The sequence below is a fragment of the Oncorhynchus keta genome, chromosome 1, assembly GCF_023373465.1.
Source record: "Oncorhynchus keta strain PuntledgeMale-10-30-2019 chromosome 1, Oket_V2, whole genome shotgun sequence".
Lineage (NCBI taxonomy): Eukaryota > Metazoa > Chordata > Actinopteri > Salmoniformes > Salmonidae > Oncorhynchus > Oncorhynchus keta.
The window spans coordinates 50,551,404-50,564,964 of record NC_068421.1 but is presented as its reverse complement, the minus strand read 5'-3'; the positions used below and the strand labels follow the sequence as shown (position 1 = coordinate 50,564,964).

General features: G+C 42.5%; 1 protein-coding gene across 10 annotated transcripts in view; it reads right to left on the bottom strand.

Moving 5' to 3' along the window:
- Nucleotides 1-13,561, bottom strand: part of opa1 (OPA1 mitochondrial dynamin like GTPase) — a 58,658-nt gene that overhangs the window by 36,166 nt on the left and 8,931 nt on the right. For 4 of the 10 annotated variants that reach the window (XM_052526753.1, XM_052526755.1, XM_052526758.1 and 1 more), the window contains 13 exons: nt 11,658-11,861; nt 8,314-8,367; nt 7,608-7,718; nt 7,343-7,429; nt 4,410-4,523; nt 3,840-3,920; nt 3,623-3,697; nt 3,470-3,541; nt 3,242-3,341; nt 2,988-3,118; nt 2,607-2,679; nt 2,350-2,422; nt 2,065-2,180 (listed from right to left, as the gene is read on the bottom strand). In XM_052526753.1, the coding sequence (XP_052382713.1) occupies nt 2,065-2,180; nt 2,350-2,422; nt 2,607-2,679; nt 2,988-3,118; nt 3,242-3,341; nt 3,470-3,541; nt 3,623-3,697; nt 3,840-3,920; nt 4,410-4,523; nt 7,343-7,429; nt 7,608-7,718; nt 8,314-8,367; nt 11,658-11,861 (1,291 nt within the window). The remainder of the gene's footprint in view (nt 1-2,064; nt 2,181-2,349; nt 2,423-2,606; nt 2,680-2,987; nt 3,119-3,241; nt 3,342-3,469; nt 3,542-3,622; nt 3,698-3,839; nt 3,921-4,409; nt 4,524-7,342; nt 7,430-7,607; nt 7,719-8,313; nt 8,368-11,657; nt 11,862-13,561) is intronic. The other 6 variants (XM_035775010.2, XM_035775018.2, XM_035775037.2 and 3 more) reach the window with 3 other exon arrangements.

Below are 13,561 nucleotides of genomic sequence, written 5' to 3'. Positions count from 1 at the left end.
TCTGTAATTGTTAGTATTGTGGAGTAACTATAATGTTCTTTATCCATCCTAAGTTTCGTCCTATCACAGCCATTAAACTCGAACTGTTTTAAAGTCACCATTGGCCTCATGGTGAAATCCCTGAGTGGTTTCCTTCCTCTCCGGCAACTGAGTCAGGAAGGATGCCTGTATCTTTGTAGTGACTGGGTGTATTAATACACCATCCAAAGTGTAATTAAAAACTTCACCATGCTCAAAGGGATATTCACTTCTGTTTATTTTTTACCCCATCTATCAATAGGTGGCCTTATTTGCGAGGCATTGGCTAAACTCCCTGGTCTTTGTGGTTGAATCGGTGTTTGAAATTCACTGCTCAACTGAGGGACCTTCCAGATAATTGTATGTGTGGGGTAGAGAGGAGGTAGTCATTCACAAATCATGATAAACAAGATTACCGTTTAATCACGTTTTAATCTAGATACTGTTCTTTGGAAAAAATGCACCAAAAAAAGCATTTTACATATTTAGTATTTTACAGATCAATTAGAAATATTTATCCACAACCTGCTTTGGACAAGCCTAGTCCTGGAGTGTCCTAAAAAAAATCCTGAAAAATTTACGCTGACTTCTTCCAGTGTTCGGAAAAATGGATTTGCACCATATGCAAATACATAATGAGAAGTTGTCTCATTTGCATATGTCAAAATATTTCAAAAAAGTATTTGATTTCTGTGTACATTCAACTGGTAAAAGCTGACTGTGATATGATTAAGGGGGAAAAAATACCCTATTAGCATGTGGTGCCTGCCTGGCCTTAATTCAATAAATCAAGTACAAGGGAGGATTGAAAACCCGCAGACATTTGGCCCTCCGTGGAATGAGAGTGACACATGCCGGCTAGGAGGAAGATGCCTAGATGGCCTATCAGGAAGGAAAAGAAGGCGGCCATTGAAGCCTTTGGCGCCTCATATAGACGCAGGCTGGACAATAGAACGAGTCAACATTTCCCCAAGGCTGAAAAACGGCAAAAGAACGTTGGCTAAACTGGAACACTAGCGAGAGCCCATAGCAAATTAATGGAATCGAACGTTTGCAGAGCCTGTTTTGACTGGAGTGATGCTTAGAATTCAATTTCGACAAAATGGCACAAAAAAAATATCCTTATTTATTTTACCACTGCAATCTGTTCGTCGGACGAAACTGGGGGGAAAAAACTACTTGTGTCGAAAGTAAACATCCGCACCTTGATGGTGTCAACTGTGCTTATGTCTGCATAATGAGAAAGTACGGAAAAAATGACAACTTCAGACTATTTCTGGTCTAGTGATCGATGTCAACCGAGCTCACTGCCCGGACCTACATAATTACAAAGAGGAGATTCTCCTGATTCAAATGGTGCCCGACTTGAAAAAAAATCTAAATATACACATTGTGAGATATTTGGTGAAATAGATTGGCATGCCTCTCCATAGGAAAACAATGGAGGGGAGCTCAGCAGTGCAAGGGCAAAAAGTATTTTGGGGCTAGAATGTCATGACAACCGAGCTCACTGTCCAGATTTACATAATTACAAAAAGGAGATTCTCATGATTAAAATGGCGTCCGACTTGAAAAAGATCTAAATAAACACATTGCGAGATATTTGGCGAAATAGACAGACATGCCTATATTTCCCCTATAGGAAGCAACGGGACGACCTCAGAGTTCAATGAGTATTTTTTTCTTGTTTACATTTGAACTACCAACAATGTGAGCAAGTCTCATTGCCAACAATAGCGAAGCAGGCATTGCGACATAGAACAATAAGCTGGGAATCGAACGTTCGGGTAGGTGAGTTAGTGCCACGGTGCTCAATACAACTAATAGGAGCTGGCAGGGTGAAAAATGCCCTAAAATAAGGCCTGTTTTGTCGTGATTACTTCAAAACGACGGCAAGCAGCTGGGAAATATGGTCATACTATGAAACTGCGCTTCACGGCGGATGCAGTGATCTGGTTTCTATCAGGAAAAAAAACGTCATTGTTAAAAATGTTATGTGTCCAACCTAATAGAGGTGTCGTTTGGGATCCTAACCCGTCTGGTTACCTTTGAAGGCGTCGGCCTGCTGCTCCACTGACTCCCTGACCATCTTCCAGAAGCAGTCGGACACGGCCAGACTGAGGTTCTTAGTGGTCACCTGGTGTGCTTTCAGCATACCATCTCTTTGAAGGAGAGAGGGACACAGGTCAGGATAACATGTTAAATTTCAGCAGAATGTAAAAAAATAAATAAATTCTCATTGAAAACCATGGCCGTTCACCAAATTAATGAATTTACCGGCAATTCATTTTCTAAACCGAATGTGCAATAATAGGGAGTCAGGACACCCACCTAAGAAGTCTAGAGTTCTGGAAGAAGTCCTCTTCGTAGTCTTTGATGGAGTCGATGCTTTCACCGGCACTGCCTTGGGAAGAAGGGACAACAGATGCACATGTCAGTGATTAAAGACCTGACTAACTCAGACCAGATTCAACTAATGTACATTACTGTAAATAGGGTGGCAAAATCCCGGTAACTTTCAACAAATTCACTGAAATCCTGGTGGCATGTTACTGGAATTTTGCCACCCTAATTGTAATGCAACTTACCTTTTCCCGTCACCACAGCAAAATAGCCCAAGGCCTTCATAGGGAACAGTTTTCCTTCAACAATCTGTTGAATCTGTAGAGAGAGAAATAAATCAAATCCAAGACGAGGGAGAATGCAATAAAGTGTCATTGGGTTTCATCCAGTCTGTACCTCTTGACTGTTTGAGTGTACAATCCATTTTTTAAAACTAATGAAAGGGCACTCCTTTTTGGCTAAAGAGGATTATAAATGTTTTCAGAACATTTCAACTTGACAAATCGATTTTGTCCATGCTCTGTTTCAGGACTACCTAGACTTGTCCAACACATTTCTGTTTCACGTTACAAAAAAAAGTTTCAAATCAAACATTTTGAACGTGTGTGTGTGTTTGCGAATCTCACCCGGTTAGGGCTGGCCAGGTTCTTCTCTGCCAGGTCTACTTTGGTCAGGACAAATATGGTCCTCTTCCCCTGCGGGTCCATTTGGCTGACCAGGTCTGTGACAATGCTGCGCTCCGCATCCACTGACCCATCTGAGGACGAGGAAAGAGAGATGGAGGGTTCGGGAAGAGCAGGTGAGGGAGGAAGAAAAGGAGCTCAAGGGTGATCTGTTCATATTTGATCATGAAAAAAGGGGGACTCCAGTGTTGACTCACCCTGGATGCAGAGGATGATGGCGTTGGGGTTCTGCATGTAGTTCTTGCTGATGCTGAATATGGTCTCCTTGGTGTCGGCTGCCATGCCCGCTGTCACAGTCTGAGAGGAATTACATAGCATCACTGCACCTAACACTGTATGGTCACTGTTAATGTACACAAGCGTGTGTGCAAGTGTGTTTCTGTATGTGCTTCTGCGCGCGTGTAGCTGTGTGTGTGTACACTCACACTGATGACTCCTGGTAAGTCCACTAGTACCATCCTCTGGATGCCTGGTCCTTTGACACTCAGAGAGATCGTCTGCCATATGGAAACAAACATTTAGGCACAAACTGAAGTACACATTCTTAAAGCTGAAAGCTATAGAGGTTCTGTCCTCACCTCAGGGCTGACTGTCTGTCCCTCCTTGACACTCTTCCTCATCCTCAGCTCGATCTCATGTCTCAGGGCAGCGAGCTTCAGGGACAATAATTCATAAATGAATGAGTGAATAAACAAGAAAACAAGTGAATGAATTAAGATTGAAAGAGGCAGATTTCCCCATTTGTTTACAGTCCAGTCACCCCTCCCGCACATATGTATGCTGTATAAAACTTACGTCCTCCTCTTTGCCCAGGTCGAACTCTCGGCTGCTGTCCTTGAACATGGCTACGTGGTGCGGACCCTCGCTTAGCGTCACCTAGTGGAGGGGGAGAGAACAGCAGGCGGCAAAATGTAATTGACCACTTTCAAAGTCCCCAGGCCAAAACCACAACAGTAGTCTGGTAATGCTACCCATCCATCCAGACCACACAGGCCTCATTCAACCAATCAAACTGAGGACTAGAACGTCCCATATGGAACCGTGTAGACCTACAGAGCCTAAGAAGAAATCCATCAAAGCATTGCCACAGCAGTAGGTAAGGTTTGGACAGGTTGCCTTAAAAAGGGGCAATCTGGGATTCAAAAAAACAACAAAGCAGTCACTCCGCCACTTAAAAGTTATATTCTCAAAAAATCAACAGCTATACATCAATTACAAAATGGATGTACCAAAACCCAGATAAAATAACAAAACACCAAGTAAGCGTCGGATCTTATACATCTTTGATATCTTTGTAGCTACAGCGCTGGAAGTTAGGGATTTTGGGGGGGGGGTTCAGGTCATCTAGTAAATGAGTTCTTCTACCTTGACAGGAGAGCGGGTCATCATTTCTCCAGAGCCCCGGGGGAAGATCCTAGCCTGGGCGATCATCTCCAACACACTGGTCTTCCCTGCACTCTGGTCTCCCACCACCACTACCTAGAGTATAGCACAGTGGAGGGAGGGAAGGAGGAAGATGGTGGAGATGCGGAGGATTGGATGAAATGGGTGTGACAGACAGTAGAGGCGTAGCATTTCATAACAACGCCTTTACAAGAGGAACGAACGGGGCTATACTTGCGAACATAAGCAACCATTTCAATTTAAGCAGTTTCTCCTTTTCAAAATGCGTATCAGCCAATTAAAATCGTTGATTTACTTGCACGTGACAGAACGCTAAATTGTAGCTGGTCCCATCAGCTCAAATGGCTCACGTTAGCCCTATGCTAACCACGTGGCAGTGGTATTGTTCTGGAACAAGTTCTGCATCAGCCAATTCAAATCATTCATGTAGCTGGTGTTCCAACACGTGTTCATGGGAGCGTCCTAAACCTAGAGAGCACGTTTTCAACATCAAAGCAAACCATCACCGTGTATTCGACTGACTGCGTAGCAATGGATCAAAATCTCACATGAGTTTTTCCCCCTTTCCCCCTTTGAAACGTCGATTCACCTCTATTGGGTTTGCGTGTTGAAAAGGGACGTAGGCTGCATCCAACAGGTTGAAGATGGAGAAGGGATTTAGTAAGGAGCTACCTCGTTCAGCCAAGCACACAAACACACTGCTATTGCCTAATAATCATAGTTCATATGCTATATTACATGCCTGTTATATTACATGCCCATGCTCGAGGAGGATGGGCATTAGTGTACAGTAGCTAAACAGAGTGCACATAGCTATAGCCTACATTCTTTCACCATTTAGCAGTGTGCCACCTAGAAGCGATGGTGATAATGGTAGCCTACATTCTATTTGACAAATCCATAAGGCTCTTTGGTTTTTATTTTTAGGAAACTTCAATGTTGCGAGGTCCTCATTTATCTGTTTTGCAGAAACGCACATGGATGTGTGTGTGAAACGGAAACAAACACGTGGGATTTTGTTCACGTATGCGAAAACTTGAAAATGTTGTCTAATATTAGTAGCCTAGTCAAGGATGCATCAAATGACTATCCAGTCTTTAGATGTTCTTTAGGAATGAATTATATTCTTCAAGAAAATAGAGTATTCCTCAAACCAATTGGTGTATAGTAGCAACAAAACACAACCACCAAACCAGACAGGCAAATTCAGGACATCAAATACTTTCAAAATACAGAAGTCCTCTGCGTATGATACATTTTTGCATCATATGAGAACATATGAAAGCTGGTGGTTCCTTTTAACATGAGTCTTCAATATTCCCAGGTAAGACATTTAGGTTGTAGTTATTTTTGGACTATTTCTCTCTATACCATTTTGTATTTCATATACCTTTGACTATTGGATGTTCTAATAGGCACTACAGTATTGCCAGCCTAATCTCAGGAGTTGATAGGCTTGAAGTCATAAACAGCGCTGTGCTTCAAGCATTACGAGCCTGCTGCTGCCTACCACCGCTCAGTCAGACTGCTCTATCAAATCATAGATGTAATTATAATATAAATACACAGAAATACGAGCCGTAGGTAAATTCATATGGCCAAATCCAGAAACTATCATTTCGAAAACAAAACGTTTATTCTTTTAGTGAAATACAGAACCGTTTCGTGTTTTATCGAACGGTTGGCATCCATAAGCATTGCTGTTACATTGCACAACCTTCAATGTTATGTCATAATTCTGTGAAATTCTGGCAAATTAATTACGGGCTTTGTTTGGAAGAAATGGTCTTCACACAGTTCGCAACGAGCCAGGCGGCCCAAAATGCTGCATTTACCCTGACTCTGCTTGCACAGAATGCAAGAGAAGTGACAATATCCCTAGTTAATATTACCTGCTAAAAATAATTTATTTTAACTAAATATGCAGGTTTTAAAAAATATACTTGTGTATTGATTTTAAGAAAGGCATTGATGTTTATGGTTAGGTACATTCGTGCAACGACAGTGCTTATTTTGCGAATGCGCTTGTTAAATCATCACCCATTTGGCGAAGTGGGCTGTGATTCAATGATAAATTGACAGGCACCGCATTGATTACTTGCAACGCAGGACAAGCTAGTTAAACTAGTAATATCATCAACCATATGTAGTTAATTAGCGATTATGTTTAGATTGATTGTTTTTTTATAAGATAAGTTTAATGTTAGCTAGCAACTGACCTTGGCTCCTTGCTGCACTTGCGTAACACGTGGTCAGCCTGCCACGCAGTTTCCTCGTGGAATGCAATGTAATCGGCCATGCCGATTAATCGGTCAACCTCTAGTTTGTGGTGTCTTAATATAAATTGTAATGTCTTTTTAGTTCTGTGTTGGACCCCACGAAGATTAGATTAGCTGACGTTATGTCATCAGCTAACGGGAATCCTAATAAAATTAAAATGCAATATGAACAACATTTTGTTACAGACCAAAGGAACAAAAGTAAACCTTGAATTAGTAGTTTTAAAATATCCTTCTAGTGGTTAGGGTTGACCCATTTTAAGAAATTCCATTAGTTGTTGGATATAAAGTCTAAGATCTTTGACAGGCAGATGAAGAATTTCTTCCAGGATATAATCACTGCCACCTGGTGAGGTTAGCATAGGGATAATGTGTGCCATCTTATCTAATGGGACCAGCTCCAATTTAGCGTTCTGTCATAAATCAATTTAATTTAATTGGCTAATACACATTTTGAGCCAAAGGAAACTATTTCAATTTAAAATGGTTACTTCTGTTGCCAAGTATGGCCCCAATATTTATGGGATCTACTAAAGAAACATGAACATGAAAAAATAATGTCTCCTTAATTTGATTGCATTTCCAGACAGCCATGACCCCTTGGTTCATCTTTACCCTGGGTAGGTGATCCTGGGTGTTGTAGTTAGAGTCAAAATCTGAGAGGATGTCCAGGACCTCAGAGTACATGTCAATCAGAGACTTCTGTAGAAAAGAACACAGATAGAAAAATACTTTAGGGTAATGCCTGATGGGAGATTGAGTCTATTTCTTCAGGAGACAGTGTTTTGAAACAAACTCTTGTAACTTGTACTACCATGCAGAACACTGGTGTGTGTATGTGCATGACTGTGTAAGTGTGTGTGTGGTGTGCGTGACTCACACACACCTTGATCTTCCTCTGGTGGATGCCCTTCTCATCTTTCTGCAGCACCACTTTCCTCAGGTCCTTGTTCTCCTTCTCCAGTCTCTCCAGCATGCGCTGGTACTTCATCTACGTGCAAGAGAGAAAGAAGTTCAAGCTTTAACAACAAATCCTCGCTTTCACCATTTGTCAAAGTAAACTGGATTTTTTTTAACCTGACTTTACAAGGTCAATGTGGTACCTTACAAGTGGAGTCTATTTAAGGAAAGATCTGGATTTATTTTATTGGCCCATCCATTTGATACTGGATCCAGTGTACCTGGCACCGACGATCATACGACGCTCAAAGTCGTTTAGGTCAGTCGTTTCGCCCATTCTTACAATACATTGAACGCGTTGATGCCTGTCTGCCTGTTGATGCCTGTCTGCAAGCCACGGCCATTTTCGTGAACGGGTTGGTGTACCTAATAAACTGTGTGGTGGGTGTATATAACATTCTGTTTGTGGCAAGAAATTCAGATAATAATTTAAACTGAAAAACTTGAAGTGTTGAATCAAGCGTTGTTTTGTGTATCAGTTCACACACACAATGTGCCATGGAATCGTTACATCGGAAATCTCTTCCCAGCTATTTTGCAACCAGTAAACCCAGTGTGGTATTATGTGGTATAAAAACTTGGGGTCTGTTAAAAAAAGGAAGGATACGGACCATATTGGGCTGTACCTGAGTTCGGAGCAGTTCCTCTTGAAGCTGGTCCACCTTCTCCTTGTCTGAAGACTGGAGACAGAGAGCAAGTTCATTAACCCTCTCTTTCACGTCTGGGACATTTAACCCATCACCCACTGTGAGCCACTCCAAACCCACTGAGACCACTAGCATCAACACAGACAGCTAACGTGCACGTTACATTACACAGACCAGTGGGCACCGCAGCGGAGGAAAGCCAAGTTAATAGAAAAAAAAGGGGGAAAACTGATTCCAGTCCAGGTTGAAGTCATTTGTTTGGTCTTAACATGTAATACAGTAAATCAGTGCAAAAAAATTTAAATCACAGGCACAAGTAAAATCAGGCCCTGGAAAAGACGTCTGAATTATACCAATCATCAAAAGATCATCAAGATTATTACAGTATGATCAAACATGATTTTTCATGATTTCAGCAGCCCCTCCCCAGATTAAAGAGTTCCACACCTGCAATTCATTTTTGAGAGGTGGAGATCACAAAGCAGAGACAGAAGGAGACAGAGCACCAGTGAGCGGATGGATTGGGACAGCAAGAAGGGACAACAGATTAAACACACACACAAACAAGTACAGTACACACACTGATAGATGAGAGAAAGGGGCTATAGCAAAGGTGATTGTGCTAACTACGTGCAAATTGCAATGTTGGGATAATAGGCTATAGCAGTTAATCTGATTAGTGGACTAAGAAGAAAGATCTAGTACTGATTCCTACATCCTGATATAGGCCTATACCCAATTAGATAGATTTCACTGTATAACTGACATTTAGGATCATTCCAGAAGTGCACAGCACACCATGCAGCGGTATGTCCCTCCACTCCATGCAGTGTAGGTTGTCCGTACGTTAGTGAAGTGTTACGGGAGGACCGTTGGCCGTAGTCCAGCATCTAGCATGAGATAGGGAGCCTAGGCTATGTTACTGCGGTACTGAACTGGTGACAGGTGATTCTGAGATTTCCAGGCATCAGACATGCCATCCCACCAGTGGCACAACATAGCGGTCACAGCACACTGCCCTGAGGGACACCATGTGGATGGATTATGTTTTCCAATGTCTGCTCACACCAATGGGAAGTTTGCGGGGGATGACGGGGTAGTATGTTAAGGTAGGTTGAATAAAGCGAGATGTGTGCTACTGCAATGCAGCCTACAGTGCCTGGTGAAAGTATTCATCCCCCTGGCATTTTTCCTATTTTGTTGCCTTACAACCTGGAATTAAAGTTGATTTTTAGGGGGTTTGTAGCTTTTGATTTACACAACATGCCTACCACTTTGAAGATGTAAAATATATTTTTTTATTTTGAAACAAAGAAGAAATAGGACAAAAAAAACAACGGAAAACTTGAGCGTGCATAAGTATTCACCCCCCAAAGTCAATACTTTGTAGAGCCACCTTTTGCAGGAATTGCAGCTGCAAGTCTCTTGGGGTATGTCTCTATAAGCTTGGCACATCTAGCCACTGGGATCTTTGCCCATTCGTCAAGGCAAAATTGCTCCAGCTCCTTAAAGTTGGATGGGTTCCGCTGGTGTACAGGAATCTTAAGCCATACCATAGATTCTCAATTGGATTGAGGACTGGGCTTTGACTAGGCCATTCCAAGACATTTAAACGTTTCCCCTTAAACCACTCAAGTGTTGCTTTAGCAGTATGCTTATGGTCACTGTCCTGCTGGAAGGTGACCCTCTTTCCCAGTCTCAAATCTCTGGAAGACTGAAACAGGTTTCCCACAAGAATTTCCCTGTATCTAGCAACATCCATCATTCCTTCAATTCTGACCAGTTTCCCAGTCCATGCCGATATAAAACATCCCCACAGCATGATGCTGCCACCACGCTTCACTGTGGGGATGGGGTTCTCGGGGTGATGAGAGGTGTTGGGTTTGCACCAGACATAGCATTTTCCTTAATGGCCAAAAAGCTACATTTTAGTCTTATCTAACCAAAGTACCTTCATCCATATGTTTGGGGAGTCTCCCACATGCCTTTTGGCGAATCCCAAATTTGTTTGCTTATAGTTTTCTTTTAGCAATGGCTTTTTTCTAGCCACTCTTCCTCCCAGCTCTGTGAAGTGTATGGCTTAAAGTGGTCCTATGGACAAATACTCCTATCTTCGCTGTGGAGCTTTGCAGGTCTTTCAGGGTTATCCTTGGTCTCTTTGATGCCTCTTTGATTAATGCCCTCCTTGCCTGGTCCGTGAGTTGTGGTGGGCGGCACTCTCTTGGCAGGTTTGTTGCGGTGCCATATTATTTCATAATGGATTAGTGGTGCTCCATAATGGTGCTCCGTGGGATGGTCAAAGTTTCTGATATTTTTTTTTAACACAACCCTGATCTGTACTTCTCCACAACTTTGTCCGTGACCTGTTTGGAGAGCTCCTTGGTCTTCATGGTGCCACTTGCTTGGTGGTGCCACTTGCTTAGTGGTGTTGCAGACTCTGGAGCCTTTCAGAACAGGTGTATCTATACTGAGATCATGTGATACTGAAATAAAGTCCACCTGTGTGCAATCTAACTAATTATGTGACTTCTGAAGGTAATTGGTTGCACCAGATCTTATTTAGGGGCTTCATAGCAAAGGGGGTGAATACATATGCACGCACCACTTTTCTGTTTTACATTTATTGTTTTAGGAAACAAGTATTTTTTTTCCATTTGGACTATTTTGTGTATGTCCATTACATGAAATTCAAATAAAAATCCATTTAAATTACAGGTTGTAATGAAACAAAATAGCAAAAACGCCAAGGGGGTGAATACTTTTACAAGGAACTGTATATAGGCTAAATAGCATATGCAAACTAACATAATAAGACAAAAGCAGCTAGACCAGAATGAATTCAAAGCTGACCAGAAATTTGCAAAGTGATACAAAAGATGCTGTTCATTGAGTATTTGCTAATATCATTTCATTGTACTCAGCGATCAGAAAGTAACAATGCACAGTACAATTCGTTGCTTGTAGCATATAGCCGAAGCTATAAAAAGATTGCAGTTTAAATCAACAATGACTAGAGATACAATAAAGTGCACCACAGTGCCTTCTTGTCCACTTCACATAGGATAGTGAGCGAGGAAGGAGCTCTAGGGTTGCTAAATGAGGCAAATCCAAACGGTATAGGACCATAGGAATTTCATCCACCAATCTCAAACAGCATTCCATATTAAATTACTCAGCAAATCTCCATTCGTGTGAATTTAAACGGCAGGGGATTTGTCCATCCTGAGGAGGGCGGGTGGTTTTGTGGGCAGTTCTACTGTTTACGTTCTGAAGGGGGCTTCTACAGATGAGAGCTGGGTGGTGGGAGGGGGTAGGACCTTCACCTTGCGTTTCTGCTGAGGGGGGCTGGGACTGGGGTTCTGGGTGGTGGTTGGCATTGGCTCGGGTATCAGGCGCGGGCGTGGGGGGGGTGGGCTGGGGGCGGGATCTGGGCTTGGCCGTGCGTTTTTGGATGCGGCGGCCCGCCGGACCTCCTCCTCGGCCTGCTGGATCTGCTGTTGAATGAGAATGAGCTCGCCGAGCAGACCCTGAGGGACGTCACAGTGAGAGAGAGGCAGGAGCAACACAGCCGTCAACACAACCTACTGTACCCGTCAGTCAAGCAACCCACTGACCAACCAACTAAGCTGGAGCTGGAGCCAGGGCTGACCTACAGCTAGACAACCCAATGTCGATCTATGCCTAGCCTATGCCCATCATCATCGATGGTCACCATTCTGTCAAAGCTTGTGGGTAAACTGAATCGACGTCTAGCTCCTAGATCTTGCCACCATCATCGGTACCCAACAAAGTCATTCTTTCTCTGTCAAAGAGACTCCAGAACAGACGAAAGCCAATCTGGAGATCTGAACGCGGACGAAGCAACTGATATCCCAACCAGTGTCTCTCAGCCAGTGGCACACGGGGAAGGATTCTGTAGAGTAATTGTTTCTTAGCAGTCTTCCATCACTATGGCTTTTTTAGTCATACCAAAACACAACTGATACCTTGCAACTTAAAGAATGATTATGCTAGACGAGGCAATGTAGATATGACAAATGAACACTCAAGAAATTATGGATTGAGGTCTTGAAGAAAAAAAGCCCATGTGTAGATGTACTGGATACATTATTGAAAGTGGGTAAACTATTTAAAGTGTGGCTGATATTCAACACATGTAATTATATTGAAAAGGATATTCTCTGCTAAAATCAGCCTGATGATTAGCGAAGCAAGCTGCACTGGGAATAGGGTTGCACATTTCTCAGGTTTTCCAGAAATCCCATTTGGAATATTGCTGGAATCAGGAGGGAATAAGCAGGAAATCTGTGAATCCGCTAACCAGGACTTCTAGCAATGAGTGATCTGTCAAGGATGGAGCAGAAAGCGTGATGCAGGCCAGTGGGAGATGAGCGAAGCTCAAGCCCAACGGTCCCCATGTTGGGACCACTGCTTTCGATTAAAAGCAGGATAGAGGTATATGGATGCCATAGATTGTAGAACAATAGGCTGAATATTAGACAATAGGTCACTCTTTTTAACATATGAAAGTCACTAGGGTTGAACAGCGTGAAAACATTAAAAGCAGGACTATTCCATTGAACTTGAGGACAACAGTGGAAGAGCCCCTTGGGAGCAGAGGAACAATACAAAATGGGCAGTATGTGAAGACAACGGGAATGAAACAGAGGAAGATACAAAAGTGCTGTTCAGAAGCTTAAGAGTATAATCTCCTGAATGCAGCATGAGACTTCTGGAAAAACAACACATAGAAGAGCATGAGGGGGGGAGCAAGGGCAAATAATCAGCATAAGTGCATATAGCCCATATGATTTTCTAGCCATGATGTAATTACTCTGTAAGATTGAGGACTTAATGATCACCTTCATGTCACAAATGGTAACACAAAAAAAAAACATACCTGCATTCCCTCGCAGGAATAAATATCATTTTGTACAAGTGACAAAATAAAAGCTGGTATCCGAACCTCAGTTGTACAGAGTACAAATATCTGCTATTTTCAATGGTCAACAACATACAATATTAAAAACCACTTATCCATAAACAGGCAGCCAGAATGGGGGTCAATTCCAGTAAAAATAAGCAGAAATTCAGTTAACCTGAATACTGCCCTTTACCTCTAGTAGTTTTCAACTCAAGAACTGAATCTCACTTCATTTCACAAATTGCCTGGAGCTGAAATGGAATTTCCCCAAACTGCGAACTCAACAAGCAGCAGTTTCTTTCT